Source organism: Ciconia boyciana, chromosome 24, assembly GCF_034638445.1.
Source record: "Ciconia boyciana chromosome 24, ASM3463844v1, whole genome shotgun sequence".
NCBI classification, from domain to species: domain Eukaryota; kingdom Metazoa; phylum Chordata; class Aves; order Ciconiiformes; family Ciconiidae; genus Ciconia; species Ciconia boyciana.
This window is the reverse complement of record NC_132957.1, coordinates 1023249-1042114: the sequence shown is the minus strand read 5'-3', so window position 1 is coordinate 1042114 and position 18866 is coordinate 1023249. Positions and strand designations below refer to the sequence as shown.

The window sequence follows — 18866 nt, the reverse complement described above, 5'->3', positions numbered from 1 at the left end:
AGACATAGTCAAGAGAGCTGAATTTCATGAAAGTGAAAAATCCGCTTTCCACTTTCCTCTCCGATTTCCTCTCTCCTATGAGAGCAGCTGGTAAGTGTTTCTAGCAGGAGAGTAATCTCCTATATTACCATGCAGGGAGCTCCCATGCACAGGGTTTTACAGTACTCGAATTTCCTGGGTAGGAAATAAAATGTTTTATTAACTGAAGAGGAGTCTGAAAGAAACTTGATCCCAGTACCGAGACAAAGTGAAGACTGCCTATGTTCCAGGGTTTTTTGGTCTGGCAGTGAAAGTTAGAGCGAGACCCCGTGACTGTACATGGAGGTTGCAAACCCCTGAAGGGAACTGTAATGGACAATTTTACATTGGTGAGCCACGGGAAACATAACGGAAGAAAGAAGTGAAGAATGAGGTAGTATCTTTCAAGCCGAGTCTCCAACCAATCGGCTGTTGCTCAAAGGCAGAAATTTTAGGGGCAAATGTGGAGTTCAGTGTAAAAGTCGAACCATACAAACAGGTGGTGCTTGAATAGGAAGGGAAGACTAAAAGAGTCGCTCGGGTCCTTGCATCCTGTTCTGTACATTTGCAGTACCTGTCTTTTCAAAAACAATCCAAGCCATCCTAAGGGCACACTGTGGTGGGTTGACTGTGGCTGGCTGCCATGTGCCCACCAAGCCACTCTGTCTCCCCTCTCCTCAACTGGACAGGGGGGAGAAAATATGACAAAAGGCTCATGGGTCAAGATAAGGCCAGGGAGACCACTTACCAATTCCCATCACGGACAAAACAGACTTGTCTTGGAGAAATTAATTTAATTTATTGCCAATCAAATCAGAGTAGGATAGTGAGAAATAAGAAGAAATCTTAAAACACCTTCCCTCCACCCCTCTCTTCTTCCCGGGCTCAACTTCACTCCTGACTTCTCTCCCTCCTCCCGAGCAGTGCAGGGGGATGGGGAATGGGGGTTGCGGTCAGTTCATCACACGTTGTCTCTGCTGCTCCTTCCTCCTCACGCTCTTCCCCTCCTCCCGCGTGGGGTCCCACCCACGGGAGACCGTCCTCCGCAAACTTCTCCACCGTGAGCCCTTCCTCACAAATTGCTCCAGCATGGGTCCTTTCCACGGGGTGCAGTCCTTCAGGAACGGGCTGCTCCAGCGTGGGTCCTGCCAGAAGACCTGCTTCCACGTGGACAGCTCTCTGCGGGGCCACGGGTCCTGCCGGGAGCCTGCTCCAGCACGGGCTCTGCATGGGATGACGGCCTCCTTTGGGGTGGGGTGGGGTCCTCCACAGGCTGCAGGGCGGACCTCTGCTCCACCATGGGCCTCCATGGGCTGCAGGGGGACAACCTGCATCGCCATGGTCTTCACCACGGGCTGCAGGGGGATCTGTGCTCTGGCGCCTGGCGCACCTCCTCCCCTCCCTCTTCCCTGACCTTGGTGTCTGCAGAGTTGTTTCTCTCACGTATTCTCACTCGTCTCTCCCAGCTGCTCCTGCCCAGCAAGAGCATATGTAAATCTGTTACCACAGAGGTGCTCTGCTTGGGCTCAGCTTTGGCCAGCAGCAGGTCCATCTTGGAGCCGGCTGAAACTTGCTCTGTTGGACATGGGGGAAGCTTCTGGCATCTTCTCACAGAAGCCACCCCTGTAGCCTGCCCCCTGCCCCGCTACCAAAACCTTGCCACCTAAACCCAGTGCAGGGAAAAAGAAGTTGATTCAGTCGGGCTGAGCGGGGACCATGAGCTGCCTGGGTTGCGGCTGCCCCTTGCTGACAAGCGGCATCCACAGCCTCCATGTGCCACGTGGCAAATGCGTGTGTGACTATTGCCCGTCCCAAAGGCCACCAACTCACGCCTGTGTCCCTGCTGCTCTGCCAGGAGCTTCTGCGAAGTGAGTGATGCTTTGGGGGCTGATCTGTTGGACTGCAACTGCTCCATCGCTGACGTGCAGCTGGTCTGGAGGATCGTGTCCCAGGTGCAGTTCTAGCTCTCCAACGAGAACCTGGCCAAGGATGCTTTCCTCCTGAAACACATCCAGAAGAGCAAGATGGGCTTTGTCAGCATCAAACTGCTACCATCTTTCGAGAAGGTGGGCAGCCCACGGTGCTGGGCAGCTGGGGCGGGAAGCGGCCTTCATGCGGAGGATGTCCGGGTGTCTGGGTGTGCTCTGGCTGTCTCTGGTGGGGTGCACGGGGAGCTCCAGGCTCCGCTCAGGCTGTGTGTGTCCCGGTGAAGCGCTGGTGGCGCAGAGCTGGGCTCTGCTCTCTGCCTTCAATGTGCTGCAGCAGTTCTGCAACCAGGGAGGGTGGCTGGGGAAGCAGTGAACAGTCCTCAGAGCAGCCCCGGGGTTGGATTCACCTCTTCTGCCCGTGGTCCCCCGGGGCTGCTTTGGGAGAGATCATCCCTTCACCAAAAAACTGCAGGGAAGCGCTGGTGGTGTGACGTACGGGGAAGCTGTAGGTTGTTGCCACGGTCCAGGGGGCACTGGGGACCTTCTCCTGCAGACCCAGAAGATGCTCACGTGAAAGGGGGATGCTGCTTTGCCATGACTTCAGGTTGATGGGGTTGCAGCCTGCTTGGACGACGGGTTTAGGGTGGTCCCTGCCTGGGGAGACTCACGGGGACGCAGTGGCCCCCTCTCTCCCGCCAGTGCAATACCTGACGTGCGACTGGCGGCTCACGCTCTATGCCCTGCAGTTCTCAGAGCTGCTGGCGGTGAACGAGAAGGGCGGCAAAGTGATGCGGCGGGTTCCTGTCCACAAGTCCCTGCTGAGCATCCCCCCCAGCAAACTGCTGCTGGCAGCTGCTGCCCCAGGAGCAGGACATGCTGCCGCTGCTTCTGAAGAGCTTCCTTGAGACCATCACAAGGATGTTCAGCCCCTTACGGCTGGGGGAGCGGGGCAGGTGCCTGGGTGCCTTGGTGCAGCAGCCCCTCTTTGGAAGCCAAACCACCTCCAACAATCCCATAGCAGCGCAGCGGGTGACCAAGCCCCTGCGCCTGTGAGCCAGGCCGCTTCGCCTGCCCATGGGCGCAATGGCAGCAAGGGCTTCTGAAGCATGATGGGCAGAGGAAAGCTCCTTCTCTGGCACTGAGGCCCCTTTATGTTGGATTCTGGGCTTTTTCTTTCCTTTTGTTTGCCTCCTTCTCTCAAGCAGAATAACTCCCTGTGGCCCCTGAGAGCTGTGGGCGGTGGCGGTGCCGCTGCTGCGGGGGACTGGAGTTTTGGGGCAAGGACGATGCTCGGGGCGGGTCAGCGTGCCAGGCGAGATGCTGAGCAGCAGCGGCAGCGGGAGCTGCGCCGGGCTGTGCTGACGGGAACGGGTCTGCGCCTGCCCGGGCTCCAGAGTGACTCCCAGCAGCCCAGCGGCGTCACCGGGACTGCCCTAAGGAAGGGGCTTATCCCCCCCGATCCGCGGCGCTGGGGGACTGCCCCGAACGGGGACCTCACCCTGCAGCTTCTGCAAGGCAGAGCCGGAGAGGCGAGGCCGCTTCCCGAAGGCGCCGTTGGCTGCCTTGGCCCCAGGTTGTGGAGCTCGGATGGGAGATGGGCAATGAAGTGAGATGAAGCTTCCAGGCGCTTTCTGGCCGGTGCGGGGCTTCTTGATTTCTCTCTTTCCCACCCTTCCTGGTCTTACGGCTGCCCGAGGTGCAGCCAGTCAAGGGGAGGAGGGTCCCTGCCTGGCCTGCAGCTCCCTCCCTCGCCATTCTTGGGGTGATTTGGGGTTGTTTTGCTGTGGCAGTGAGGCAAAGCCGGGCTCTGGAGCTGAGTGGGGTGGGAGCCAAGGAAGGGCGTGATCGTCCTGAGGCTGTGAAGGGCTTTGCAGCGAGCCCTGTCCCCGCTGGAGGGGACGCTGGTGGTGTTGAAGACTTGCAGGCCTCGCAGCCTTTGTTGTCGTGTGTGTCCGTCCCCCCGCCAGCCCCCGAGGTCTGTCCTTGTCCCAGGGGCTCCGTGCTGCTTTCTGCGCGGGGCTGTCCCCGTGAGCCCTGCAGGGAGGCGTCTGTCCTGGCTCCCCCAGCAAAGGGCTGCTTCCCCTGGGGAAGGGGACAGGGGAGTCCCCCCTGCCATTGCCTGCCCCGCTGGCGGTGGCTCGGCCCTGGGGGCGGCTGGGTGCCCTTCGGGGCTCTCCAGCTCTGGTGTGGGGCTCAGTGGGGCTTTTGCAGGTCTCGGGTGCCCTTTCCAGTGCCCCCTGCGCTCCCTCCCCCTCCCACACAGGCACGGAGCAGTTCTGGAGAAACAGCTTTTAATGGAAACAACAACAGCAAAGGTCCCCTCAAAGCTACTCTACCCCCTCCACCCCCCCCAGCATACACCCCCGTCCTCCCCCATTCCCACTCCCCCCATCTCCATCTCACCCCTGCGGTGGGGCTCGTCCCCCCTGCCACCCCCGCGCTGCCTGCGAGAGCCCTGCGCTTGCCGGGTGCCATTGGCAAGGTGCTCTTCCCCCGCTTCTTCCCCCGCTTCTGGGACACGGCAGGCTGGGACGATGGCAGGTCCCTCCCCGCATCCCCCCACGGCTCCTGGGGCTCCATCCCCATGATGAATTCGTCCAGGCTGAGGATGGCATCGCTGGTCTCGGGGACGCTGTAGTCGGGGGTGAGCAGCTCCTCGGGCAGCGAGAGCGAGGCGAAGTCGCAGTGGGGGATGGCTGCGCCAGTGCCACCAGGGTCCCCAGGCTGACCCCCACGGCATCGAGGGAGCAATCAAAGAGCCTTAGTGCCTCTTCAAGAGGCACCTCCTCAGGCACTGCGAGGTGGCCTGCCGGGTCCCCAAGGGCTTGGTTGCGGGGGTGAGCAGAGGGGCTGGGGGGGACGTGGCCCCCGTGGGGGTGGCCCCCGTGGGGGTGGCCGTGCCCGAGGTGTTGGTGCGTGCCGACTGCCCCCCGATGTGCTGGTAGCCGGGGATGGAGGTCGGCAGCACCGTGGGGGCTGGGGCCTCCGCTCTCCCCTCTCCACCGGTGCCAGCAGGGTCCCCAGGCATGGGGTCAGTGCTGGGAGCGTCCTGGCTGAGCCCCACCGTGTCCGAGGAGCACCCAAAGAGCCTTAGGGCCTCTTGCAGCAGCATCTCCTCGGACACATCAAGGTTGTCTGCCAGGTCCCCAAGGGCTTGGTTGCGGGGGTCAGCAGAGGGGCTGGGGGGGACGTGGCTGCCCGGGGAGATGTTGCTGCCCGCGGGTGCCCCGGCGGGGGTGGCCTTGCCGGAGATGTTGACGGGTGCCGACTGCCCCTGGATGCGCTGGTAGCCTGGGATGGACGTCGGCAGCAGCGGAGGGGCTGGGGCCACCACCCTGCCCTGAAGGTTGTAGGGCGGGAGGTGTTGTGGTTGTCCCTGGGGGTTCCCTGGGACTGCCCAGGCCAGGGGGGTCCCGCAGCCCCCAGGGCCCCACAGGGCAGCACCCGGCACAGAAGCGGCACCATGGTGGAGCGTGGCGCTGGCTGGTGGAGGCAGGCTGGTGGTGGTCCACTGCATGTGGAAGACGCGGGGGTCAAAGAAGCAGCCGCATGGAGCCCTCTGCAGACCTGTGTGGGTGAGTGGGAGCCGTGCTGGGCCGGGGGCACCCTCCAGGGACTCCCACTGAGCCGGCCCCCATCCCCGGTGTCCCCAGGCTCTGTGCCAGGCATGTGGGGAGCCTGCGGCCGGGGTGCTCCCCGCAGGGTGATCTGCTGTGCTGGCAGGATGGGGATGCAAATCGGGGAGGAGAGTTGCTTTTCAGAGGTGAAACGGGAGAGATGGCCCCGAGTATTGGGGAAATTGCGTGGAAATGGGATTTACTGGGCACGCATCAGCCAGGCGAGGGCAGGGACGCTCGCCCGGGCTTGCTGAAGCCCTGTGCAAAACGTGCCGGGGGGACAGGGCTGGTGGGGATGCTGGGAGTGCCGAAGGTGCCTGGGTGCCAGGGCAGACGGGTGCCGTACCTGCTGGTGGTGCCTGGGGGGCCTGGGGGGCCAGCCCCGGTAAGGGTGCCCAGGCTGCGGGGAAGGGCTGCTCCTGCCCGGGCAGTCGGCAGAAGTTGGCTGAGCCTGAAAGAGAGACAGGAGCCATGGCCGGCGGTCACCTGCGCCCTCGCCCCCCAGAGCATGTGCGGGCTGCAGGGGTCGGGTCGGTCCCTACCTCGGGGGTAGAAGGTTTCGGGGAGCACAAAAGGCTGAAGGAGCTGGGGCGCCGGGGGAGCCTGGGGACCGTGTGCTGGGAGCCGCAGTGGTGGCAGCACCGTGGTCCATTGTGCTGTTGGCTGCTAAGGACTCTCTGGCATCTCCCAGGAGGGAATGTGGGGGCTCCCCGTGTTCCGCTCCGCCCCAGCAGCCTCCCCAGCTCCTGCTGGGGAGGGAAAGGGCTAAGGGGGGCTGGGGTGCCCCCGGCCCCTGGAGGCGGCTCTCGGGGGCTGTGGGTGCAAGCGGCTTTGGCTGGAAGCCTGGGTCCGTTCCCAGAGCTGGGCTGTGCTTGGGATTAGTGGGACTTGGTGGAAGGAGTGCCACACCTGGAGTGCTGGGACGGAGGGTGCAGGCTGTTCAGGAGGCGTGGGCAGGGCAGGCGAGGTGGAGCTGTGGCACTGGCCGTAAGGGAGAGGTTTGATGGTAGGGCCCTTCCAGTCAGCGGTGCTGGGGCTGAGAGCCTCTGGGGGAGGATGAGGGGGATGGCAAAGCAAGCAGATGTTGTAGTGGGTGTCTGCTCCCCATCGCCCAGCCGGGCTGCCAGCACTGAGGAGGAGTTCATTCCATAGGCAACAAGGAGAAATCTCTGGGTCGGTAGCCCTGCTCCTTACGGGAGACTGCGACTTGCCAGCCATCGGCTGGGAATACCGTCCTGCTGTGACGAGCAGCTCTGGGCTATTCCCGAAGTTTGCGGGAGGGAACTTCTTGTCCCAGGCACTGAGTGAGGGAGCCAGCTAGGAAAGATGCCCTCCTCGACTCGCTAGTTGTGAATGGAGAAGGAGTCGTGGGAGATGGGATGTTCTTGGCCACGGTGCCCGTGAAATGGTTGAGTTTCAAGTTGTCAGTGTAAGGAGGAAAAAGGAGAGCGGAGTTGCTCCCCTGGACTTTGAGAGAGCAAACATTACGCTCTTCTTCAGGGAGGTCCTTAGCAGAGTCCCCTGGGAATCTGCTGTTGAGGGCTCCGGAGTTGGCAAGTGCTGGTCCGTTTTTCAGAAGCACTTTTGAGAAGCTCCGGAGCCCAGCGGGCCCAGGATGGCTGGTTGCCCCAGCCGCAGAGTGCTGCCCAGAAGCGAAAAGAGCAACAAGTCCCTCTCCAGCCAGGTGTGGGCGGAGGTGGGGAATGTGTGCTGGCCCTGGACAACTGGGTCCGCGGTAGCCCCAAGGGGACCCATGTGTGTCCTGGCCTGGGGAACCCCCCAAGCCCCAGGCTGTTCCTGCTGGCCCTGACCACGCTTTACTTGTCCTCTGCAGTTCAAAGCCTCTCTGAACCGGCTGCTGGAGACGCTGGGGAGCACCACAGCGCACTACATCCACTGTATCAAACCCAACGATGGCAAGCAGCCCTTTGTGTGAGTGCCTGGCCAGGGAGGCTGGAGGGGATGGGGCTGGGACCCCTGTGGGGCACTGCTGTCCCTCCAGTTTGTGTCCCTCTTGCCCTGGCCCTGCATAGCTTGGAGCGTGCCAAGCTGGCTGGGACCCATCAGCCCCTCTTTGCCCCAGGTTGGACTTCAGGAGAGTCAACATGTCAGGCATGTTGGCCCGAAGGTGAGCAGGGGACGGGGCTTGGAGGGAGCTGCAATGAGCTGAGACAGAGCTCAGCCTTGGGGTGAGCTAGCAGGTGTAGTGGCTCTGGGCTGGGCGTTGACCTGGGTGTCCCTGTGGTATGGGCTGGGCTGCAGGCTTGGCCCCCCCCTGCCCAGCTCTCTGCCCTCCCTGCAGGCTTGGCCCCCCCCTGCCCAGCTCTCTGCCCTCCCTGCAGGCTTGGCCCCCCCCTGCCCAGCTCTCTGCCCTCCCTGCAGGCTTGGCCCCCCCCTGCCCAGCTCTCTGCCCTCCCTGCAGGTTCGCCAGGACGCTGCGAAGGACCAGGGCTGCTGTGATGCTGCAGAAGACCCTGAGGACGGTTCTGGCCAGGCGCTCCTACCTACGCGTGCGCCAGGCTGTCATCACCATCCACGCCTTTGCCCGGGGCATGTTTTGCCGGCGTCTTTACCAACAGGTAGGAGCCTGGCAGGGCTAAGCAGGGGTAAGCAGGTTGACGGGGCTCTGGGTGAAGACCTGGCTGAAGGGCAGAGCTCAAAGGGCTGCAGTGAATGGGGCTACATGTGGGTGGCAGCCGGTCACCAGCGGTGTTCCTCAGGGCTCAATGCTAGGGCCAGTGCCGTTCACTATTTTGATCCCTGATGTGGATGCAGGAGTTGAATGCCCCATTAGCAAGCTGGCTGGGGTCACTACCAAACTGGGAGGTGCTGTTGACTGTCTTGAGGGACAAGAGGCCTAGCAGAGGGATCTAGGTAGCCTGGAGCATTGGGTAATGATGAATGGGATAAAACTGAACCAGTCCAAATGCCGGATTGTACACCTGGGCCATAGTAATGCTGGGCACAAGTCTAAAAGCCGTGTCTGGTGGCTGTCCATTTTCTTGTGGGACTTTGGAAAGTGCGAGGGGTAGCTTATGAGTAAAGCACTGAGCACAAGTGTTGGCGGGGCTGTGAAGAGGCTGCCAAGGGAAGGTGAGGGCCAGCAAGAGCTGTCAGTCCTATCCCCATCTTGTGGGAGCCTTTGCCAGAGGTTTTCTCTTTTGAACCATGGCTCTGGATAGATGAGGCAGTAGATAAGGGTGAAGGGACAGACGAGGGACGGTGAGGGACACCAGCAACGTCCAGTTCTGGCCAATTCTTTCTGCCCTACCTGAGGTCTTTCCATCCGGTTGAAGGGCTGTGGCAAGGTAGAGGGCTAGGAGGTAGACCAAGCGCAGAGCGCCAGTGTTGGTGGGGTTCTGTGCTCGCCTGGTCAACTCATTCTCACTCACTCTCGCCAGAGCCCAGCTCCAAAATGGAAAACGTCCAGTGATTGCTCCCACATGGAAGGTGCCAGGAGTGAAAGCTGTTGCTGGTCCTCACCTTCCCTTGGCACCGCATTCACAGCCTCACAAACACTGGGGCTCTGCACTTGCCTAGCTTCCTAACAGTCCAACAATCTCTATCTCACTCTCACTACAGCCCAGCTCCAAAATTCAAAACATCCAGTGATTGCTCCCACACCTAACATGCCAGGACTGGAAGCTGGTGCTGGTCCTCACAGTCCCTTGGCACCACATTCACAGACCCAAAAACCTTGGGGCTCTGCACTTGCCCAGCCTCCCAGTGGGCCAACGCTCTCCGTCTCACTCTCGCCAGAGCCCAGCTCCTCTATTCAAAAAGGTACAGCGATTGCTCCCACACGGAAGGTGCCAGCGATGAAAGCCATTGCTGTTCCTCACCTTGCCTTGGCTGCCCTGTCACAGCCCCACAAACACTGGGGATCTGCGCTTGGTAGTCTCCTCACAGTCCCAACGCTCATTCTCTGGCTCACTCGCTCTCACCAGAGCCCAGCTCCAAAATTTAAAACGTCCAGCGATTGCTCCTACACGGAAGGTGCCAGCAATGAAAGCTGCTGCTGGCCCTCACCTCCTTCCCCTGTGTCCTGGTTTCGGCTGGGATAGAGTTAATTTTCTTCCTAGTAGCTGGGATAGTGCTGTGGTTTTGAATTAGTATGAGAACAATATTGATAACGCACTGATGTTTTAGTTGTCGCTAAGTACTGTTCACACTGGTCAAGGGCTTTTCAGCTTCCCATGCTCCACCGACTGAGAAGGCTGGAGGTGCACAAGAAGCTGGGAGGGGACACAGCCAGGACAGCTGACCCAAACTGGCCAAAGGGCTATTCCATACCATATGGCATCATGCTCAGTATAGAAACTGGGGGGAGCTGGGTGGGAGGCAGCGATCGCTGCTCAGGGACTGCCTGGGCATCAGTCAGCAGGTGGTGAGCAACTGCATTGTGTATTACTTGCTTTGTATATTCTATTATTATTATTATTATTATTATTATTATTATTATTATTAATGATAATAATAATTTTTTTCCATTATTAAACTTTTCTTATCTCAACCCACGAGGTTTTTTTTCACTTTCACTCTTCCTATTCTCTCCCTTATCCCACCAGGATGGAGTGAGCAAGCAGCTGTGTGGTGCTCAGTTGCCGGCTGGGGTTAAACCATGACAGGGGTCACATTTTCATTTCCCTCTAATAAACTTACATGAGGGTGTACATAATTTCCAGGGAGTTGTATCAGTCTTTCGAATAGTATTTCACAGGGACACATTTTTGTTGTTTGTTGAGGTCTTTGCTAAATATTCATTAAGGCTAAAGGTAGTGTGTGCAAGACACAGCTACTATTTGGCTGTGGCATAAATTCCTGGTGTTGAACCAATTCTTCAGCACTGTCTGTGACAGTGCAGCAGTCCCAAGATGCCCTGGATGTTGATACGTTTTTTGCTGTGGGAATAGGGCATAGCTTAGGCAAAATAGGAAGGTTTTCTGCACCTGATATCCACATTCCCTAGGAGTCTTTGGTTGCTTCATACCTTTTCCAAGAGTCAATTTCTTCAGCAGGAACAGTCAAATACATCTTTTCAGGAGCAGGCAACACCAGGTCGGAACCGTTGGACTGCTTGTAAGCACAGCGGTCTTACAAGCAGTAGGTGGTTTGTACAGCTGTTGTGCTGCGGCTTTAGCAGCAACATCTGCTAGATCATTCCCTATTTCTTCTTTTGTCCTTTCACCATATCAGCTGGCTGATGAATGATAGCTAGTTTCTTTGGCAATCGTATAGTTCTTAACAGTTCTGTACTCTACTCCCACTAGAAGTTACAAACCCACACTGCTTCCATAACTGTCCAGTGGCGTGGCGCACTCAAATGCATACCGAGAATCGGTATAAATATTTACAGTCCTTTCTTTGGACAGCTGGCAAGTCTCTCTCAATGCAATCAATTCTGCTGCTTGTGCACTCAGCTTCGGACTGAGTGGTGAAGCCTCCAGTACTTTGTTTTCAGTAGTTACTGAATAACCTGTAACCCAGTGACTGTTCAGATCATATGAGGACCCGTCTACATGTAGTTCAAGATCAGGATCTGGAAATGGCACATCTGTTAAATATTTTCAAGTCTTTTTGGCTTCATGGGTTGTTACTAACACGATCGTGATGTGGAGTTTCTTCCCCCGTTGGAGGGATTAGCGTTCCGGGTTCAGTGTATTACACCACTTAACTCGTATGTTTTCTGCCGTTAAGAGAATCAGCTCCTAGTGATGTCTTTGCTGTGGCGACATTGCCTGGGTGACGTGCTGTGACAGCAGCATTTCCATTTCATGTGGTTCTTGTACCACTAGAGGGGATCCAAGCACCACGTTTTTTTACTTTGGTCACCTAGGAGCGTTGGGCGGCTATCCTAGATACACGAGCAAAGGATCCTCCAGCTACCAGACTGTACCGGTTTTGGCTGGGGTAGTTAAATTTCTTCATGTACAAACAAGGCAAATGGCTTACCGTAGTCTGGAAATCCCAGAGCACGTGCAGCCATTAATGCTTCCTTAAAAAGCTCAAATGCCTTTACCTTGTCTGTTGTCGAGGGAATGGGCTCTCCAGCATCTTGAGCAGTCGTCTGTCTGGGGGGGTTTGCCATTTCCCCAGAAGCAGCTATCCAGGGGCAGCAGGATCCTACAGCTCCTGAAGAGGCTGGCATTTGTTTTTAGGAACTGGTTGAGGAAGATTTTGAATGGCTTTAATATGGTCCTCAGATAAACAACACCCCTTGTTGGAGAATGTAACCCAGGTCTTTTACATTTCTCTTACAAAAATTGTATCTTACGTGGACAAGCCCGATGGCCCTTCTCAGCGACGGCAAACAGTAAGGTACAGGTGTCAGCTATGTAAGACTCCTTGGCTACCAATAAATCCCCAGCGTATTGTATCCGAACATATCCATTTTTAAACACGGCATCCTGCAAATCTTTTACTAAAATTCTTAGAAAAAATAGTGGAGGGCCCAGCAGAGCCCTGAGGGAGCCTTGTCCACATGAGCTGTACCTTTCCACAAGTAAACACAGAAAGGTATTGAGAGTCCAGATGAACAGGTGTACGGATTTAAGGTACAAAGAGTTGCCCCTGTATCTCTTCGATGGGGTAGTTATGTTCATCAATCGAAAGGTTTAAAACTGGATTCTCATAAAAAGAAAGGGAAAATATTTCATATTCAGAGGCTCCTGTAGTGACTGCACCATAGGTCCCTGCTAACTGTCAGTCCTGGGTGAAATCTAGCTGCCCTGCCGCATAGAGCAGGGAAAGATTGCACCACAGGATGGAGAGGTCTTTTGGGGAGGCTTGTTTTGTTTTGTTTCGTTTTGTTTTGTCGTACCGGGCACTCCCATTTCCAATGGCCTTGTTATCCCTGATAATTACAACAGTTTACAACAGTCTCCTGTTCCTTGAGATCCACTGCTTCTAAAATTTTCTCTGCCTTTGCCTTGGAAATCTCCACCTCCTCGTCCCCTTGGTCTAGGATTATTATTCAACACCGCTGCCAATAGACTAGCTTGCTGTTCCTCTTCTTTTCCTTTTTTTCTTCAGCTGTCTGTCATCTTTTCCATTAAACACAAATGTAGCAATGGTGACTATTTCATCCAATCCTGGCATATGTTTAGAAAAATATTTCTTAGTATCTGGGGCTGACTGATCTACAAAGAAACATACCATTAGAGTCCCATTTTCCTCATTTTCAGGATTGACCCCTCCAAGCAAAACATTCTCACTTGTTTAACCAATCGGGCATAATATTCAGGCAGATGTTCAGCATTTCTTTGCTGGCATACTTGGACCTTAGCCCAATTTACAGTCTTCCTTCCTGCCAGTTCTAAGGGCTCTAACAATCCCCTCTCACACTTTGCAGCACATCTCTATCAGCTGGTAAATTTGGGGGACCAGCCTGGGTCATTGGCTGGCCATGGGGTTCTGCCCTGTGCTTACCTGGCTGATCTGTGATTTGTTTCCCAGATTTTAATTCTTTCATCACGAGTAAAGACAGTCTCAAACACTTGCTGCATGTCAGCCCACGTAGGGTTATAAGCACGGAAGATGCCACATATAGTTTGTATCACCTTCTCTGGATCATCCTACAGTCTGGAGACTTGTTGCTGCCCCAAAACCAAATCAGTGGGCTGAAATGGCACATGGACTGTTCCCACAGAAAGCTGGCCAGGTTCCAGTCCCAGTCCTATAATTCCTTGCCAGAGGGGTGCTTGCAAACAAGAAGCCGTAGCAATAGCTGGAGCAGAAACCAGAGTAAAAGCAGAAAAAAGAGCAGTCGGATGGGCAGGTGGAGCTGAATGTGGAACGTCCCTGATTCTCCTGTTTGGACAGAGATATTACTCAATTTCTGACCTGAGTGGGAAGCTTCTCTCTGATCCTTATAAATTCTGGAATGTAAAGACCTCTTATTTTTCCCATTCGTTCAGAGATCTTTACTTATTCTCCACTCCAGAAGGGAATACTTTTTTTTTTTATATTTGGGATACCAGTAGTCCAGCTGGTATCCCAGATATACCAATAGTGCATTTGTGATGGCAAACAATCCTCCAATTGCTGGCATAAATAGCTCAGCTTAATATCATCAAAAGAACCAGGCTGTGGCCACGTTTGGTATGCGTCACCAAAGGTGGTCACTTCTGGCCAAATTTCCTGAAACAGGGCTCAGGCATTTGATGACCCAGCCATCCCATCAATAAATTTCCATTGTAGCAGCAATTCATCTACCGGTGACCTCTTCACTATACTTTATCTGCCTCCCATTGTAATAAAAAAATCATTTCCTTACCGCCAAACAAGAGCCGCGTTTCACTACCCCGTGCCCGAGTATCTTGAGGTGAACTCATCCACAAGCTGGCAGCGCAGATCATCAGGGTCCAGGTGGTAGTGAGACGCTGGGTCAGGTGAGCCAGCTGTGTCCCATCTGGGTCACCAGACTGTCCCAAAAATTCACAAGTGGCCTGTGTCAACCGAGGAGAAAGGCTAGGACACAAAGTATAGAATTAAAAGGGTAAGTATTTATTCATGCACATGAGGTGTCCCAGCCAACTTGGGGCACCCCAAATGTGGTTTTACACAGGATTCTTATACCCTTCAAATGTTCAAGTACAACACGATTCGACTAATTGCTAACACACACACCACAGATTACTAATCGTAGTGAAACTTTGCAAAACAGTGATATTTCTGCAGCATTCCTGCTGCTTGTCTATTGATCCAGATGTTCCTGGAGTCAGTCTTGCTAGAGTTACTTGTCTATGATGCTGGATGATATTGGGAGGGTTTCAAAGATGTGACAGAGGGGCTGGGATGCTGGTGTTATCTTGGTTGTCCTGGGGTATCCTTTATCCTTCATGGACAGCTCTAAGGTTCCACGAAGCAAAGTCCCTATTTCCAGGGCTGGGCTGTCCTTTAGTTTGTTTTACTTAAGCATGAACAATACCAAAGTCTCCAGTAAAATTCCACTACCTCATCACATTACAGTGTATAATGTGAACTCATTATATATATATCTAAACAAAGTTAATACACTTCAATACTTTAAAGACTGGTTGATATAATAGTTAGAAAAGGGAAATTTCATAACATGCCCTATGGCTCCCACCAGCCAGGGCCCCAAAAAGCCAGTGACAGGGTGATGGAGAGCCAGCAAAGATGCCATCCGGGGAGGATCGGTCTCCTTTAGTGGTTAGATTTGCTGCTGCAAATCAGAAATCCCCCCGCAGCGCTCAGAGCATTTCAGCGTCCCCAGCAGAGCCATCCCACAGCGTTTAATCTCACCCGCTCCCTGCAAGGAGGTTTCTCTGCTTGGGGCCGGTCCCTCTTTCCCTGCCCTCTGGCATCCAGACCCAATTCGAAGCCCGGCATGTGCTGCACGGTGCTGCACACCCTGCTCCTGACCCCCCCAGGGCACCCGTCCTGCTGCCCGGTGCTCTAAGGATGCTCTGCCCTTCCCATGCTTCCCCAGGAGCAGGTGAAGACACTGGCCACCACAGCCTTGGTGGAAGCCTGGCTGCCTGTGCAAGCCCGGCAGATCCTCCGGCAGGCGATCCGGGGCTGGATTAGGGAGGGGGACAAAATTCCCCAAGGACAGAAAGAAAGAGTGGGAAAGGGGTGCTGCAAGAGGAGAAGGGGCACCTGAAGCTTCCAGCCCTCATTTCCAAGCCTGACATTAGCCCAGAGCTGGCTGGAGCAGGGCTGGAGCCAGGCTGGGAAGCACAGCGCCTGCCCTCCATGCTGCCGTCCAGGAGACTGGCTGCTTCAGGAGGAAGGAGCTGTGGTACTTTGCGCAGGACCTGAACTCAGTCGGGCACATCAGCATAAATTTGGAGCAGCCAGAGCCAACAGCAGCCCTGACACCCCCACACCACCAGGACCCGCTACCACAAGGCTCCCCAAACCCTCCAGACCCTGGGGACTGCCTCTCCCCATGCAGCCCAGCAGGGACCCGTGTGCTCTCTCCTTGCAGAACGCCGCCTGCTTCAGTCTAGGATGCTGCACCTTCTTCCTCATCCCCAACATCATCTTCGCCATCAGGCTCACCAAGAATTTCTGCCCCATCCACAACCGGCTCATGTAAGTGGCAGGCACAGGGCGGGCGAGCTGCCCAGGGTGGGAGCACATGAGGAGGGGAAGGGGCTGCTCCTTATCCCCCAGTGTTTTCTCCTTCTCCCTCCGCAGCTCTGCAGGGTCAGAGGAGACCTCCCACATCCCCCGCATCACAGCACTCAAGCTCTAGGCCAGGGGTCTGCCAGCTGTGGCGGCACGCCCTGCATCCCAGGAACTCCTCTTCAAGCTCATGTCCAAGCGTTTCAGGGCTCCGGCTCCCTCCAACATCTCTTCCTCGGCCTTCTTCGGGCTCTGAGCATGTCAGGGATGTTCCCAGAGCCCAGCTGATCCGGGGTGCAGGGGAAGGCTCCTTGAAGCTCTCACTAACTGCTGGCATACCCCTTGCACTGGCAGACCCCGCAGGGAAGGATGCCCACCCACTGCCCCACGATGCTTCCCCATGCCTGGGACAGACCCCTAGCACGGCCCCACTGGCGCTCCCCAGGTCACCGAGCTTCGCTTCCCCTACAGCAAGACCAGGACTGACCTCTGGCCCATAATAGCGAGTTCTGGACATCAGGTCCACCATCAGGCCCAGTTCTTCCTTCTGCTCTTGGATTTTCTTAATGAGGTCACGAGGCGAACATCTCTCCTCTGGATGAAGGTTCTGATCACAGCTCTGAGAGGAAAGGATGTTGGACAGCAGGTATTAAACACAGGTGCGCTGCGACAGGTTGATGGAGGGAGGAGGTCCGTGCTGCAGAACTTCCCGAAGCTCATCCCTTCAAAGAGAAAGATGCAGGCAACGAGCAAAGGCAGATGCAGACTGACACACAAGTTACACCGAGCCAAACCAGAATGTGCTCAGGCCCTCACTGCTTTGGGACTGTTCAGCTGAGGGTTTCCAGGACTGACTGAAGACTTGAGACTGGGGCGAAGCACTGCAACCTGACAAACACGCCCAGAAACTGAAGTGCTTGTTTGGCTAAGGCTCTATCACAGGCCTTCAGCTCAAATGGAGGTGAACAAACAGCACTGCTCCCTGTCATGAGCTCCATGACCCCCTCGGATGTGACTGTCGTGGTTTAGCCCCAGCTGGCAACTAAGCACCACGCAGCCACTCGCTCACTCCCCCACAGCAGGATGGGGGAAGAGAATCGGAAGGGTAAAAGTGAGAAAACTCATGGGTTGAGATAAAAACAGTTTAATAATTGAAATAAAATAAAGTAATAATGAAAAAAAAAAACATTGTAATGAAAAGGAAAATAACAGAGATAGAAATAAAACCCAAGAAAGACCAGTGATGCAAATGAAAACAATTGCTCACCACCAACCGAGCGATGCCCAGCCAGGCCCCGAGCAGCGGCCCCCCCGCCAACCTTCCCCCTAGTTTTATTGCTGAGCGTGACGTCCCGTGGTATGGTTTGGGCAGCTGGGGTCAGCTGTCCCAGCCCTGTCCCCTCCCAACTTCTCGTGCACCCCCAGCCCCCTCGCTGGTGGGGCGGTGTGAGGAGCAGAAAAGGCCTTGACGCTGTGTAAGCACTGCTCAGCAACAACTAAAACATCCCTGTATTATCAACGCTGTTTCCAGCACAAATACAAAACATAGCTACTGTGAAGCAAATTAACTCTATCCCAGCCAAAACCAGCACAGTGACCCACAGTGTTTGTTTTAGGCGTAACTGCTGTGCTCAAACCATGCTGGAGCAGAGCTCACCCCAGCACACGGCGGCACGGGCCTCCAGGCACAGCCAGGCGGGCAGCTCGCGCACCACTGGCGCTGCCGCTCCGACCCCTCACAGCCTCTGCTCCCGAAACTTGGCTCTGGCACCGTGGGCATCATTGGGCCTCCGGGCGCCTTGCAGCACCAGTGGGGGCTGCCAACGCCATCCGTCCTGCCCTAACAAAGCCAACCCAGACAGACCTCCTTGTATCCGGAGCGTCCGGGCAGTGCTGCCAGCACCCAGAAAGCTGCCAACAACCCCCAGAAGCTGTTCCTCCACACCCCCGTGGTGTGACATGCTCTGACTGGTCAAACCGCAGAGAACACGGTGTGGTTTTCTCCCCGCCAAGTTATAACCCACCTACCAAAAATAAACACCAAAATAACACCAGCATCTCCCCCCAGTACCTGCATCCCGACCCCACCCTTGTACCAACACCCCTGGTACCACCATCTCTACCCCGTCCTGCTACTGACATCCCCACTACCAGCATCCCCAGTAACAGAATATCCACCCCACACTCCCACTATTATCCCCAGTACCAGCGAGCCCCGTCCCACTACGAGCAACCCCCACAAGTACCTCCTGAGGTTCTGATATGAAAATCTCATTCCCTAACTATTGTACCAATTAGTGTTTACAGTATGAAACTGTATGAACTTTCTTAAGATAGACAGATATAGATATATACATAGTTTACATTGTATACTGCGTAGTCGTGGTTCAGTCAATGTTACTAAAGGACCCCAGCTCATTGCAAGGAGGAGAAGGACAGCCCCCACCCTGAAGAAGAAAGGATACCCCTGGACTACCCAGATCACACCAGCATCCCAGCCCCTCTGACACCTCTGTGAAATCCTCCCCTTATCTGGCGTAATCCACAAGTAACACTAGCAAGACCGACTCCAGGGACATCTAGCTCAAGAAAGAAGCAGATGGATGATGATGCCACAGAATCAGAGTTGCTTTGTAAAACAGCAGCCTGTGTGTGTTAAGTAACAACTGGTCAAATCATATTGCACCTGAAGGCCTGAGAGATATAAGAACCACATGTGAAACCGTGTTTGGGCTGCCCCAGTTTGAATGGGACAGCTCATGCACATGAATAAAAGGATTCCTCTCGTAATGCTATACTTTGCGTCCCAGCCTCTCTCCTCGGTCGGCATGGGCCAGTTGCCAAATTTTGGTGACAGCTCCCCATCACGGCCGCACAGTACCTGTACTGGTACCGGTTCCACCACAGTTGGAAGCAGCAGTTGCCACCCAGGGCAGAGAGGGGGAGGACAAAAACCACCCAAAAGCACCCCAACCCTCCCTCATCCCTGCCGCTGGGGCAGGATGGGGCAGCATACGCATGTCACCATCGCAGGGCCACCAGTGCCAGCCCCACCCCTTCCCCTTGGACACAAAATTCACCTCCCCCAAAAAATCACGCTTGGGATGGGAAATCATGGAGATGGGAGACCACTGGGATAGGAAAGCATCACAGAGCTGAGAAATCATTGTTGAGATGGGAAACCATCATAGGGATGGGAAATCAGCAT

General features: G+C 55.5%; 1 protein-coding gene across 1 annotated transcript in view; it reads left to right on the top strand.

Moving 5' to 3' along the window:
* The window catches only part of LOC140643537 (uncharacterized), a 30538-nt gene extending 14653 nt beyond the window's left edge, over positions 1-15885 (top strand). Inside the window, exons 6-10 of the mRNA XM_072845410.1 lie at positions 1874-2084; positions 7398-7495; positions 7986-8142; positions 15519-15625; positions 15731-15885. Of these exons, the coding sequence (XP_072701511.1) occupies positions 2043-2084; positions 7398-7495; positions 7986-8142; positions 15519-15625; positions 15731-15788 (462 nt within the window). The 5' untranslated portion in view covers positions 1874-2042 and the 3' untranslated portion in view covers positions 15789-15885. The remainder of the gene's footprint in view (positions 1-1873; positions 2085-7397; positions 7496-7985; positions 8143-15518; positions 15626-15730) is intronic.
* The last annotated feature ends 2981 nt before the right edge of the window (positions 15886-18866 follow it).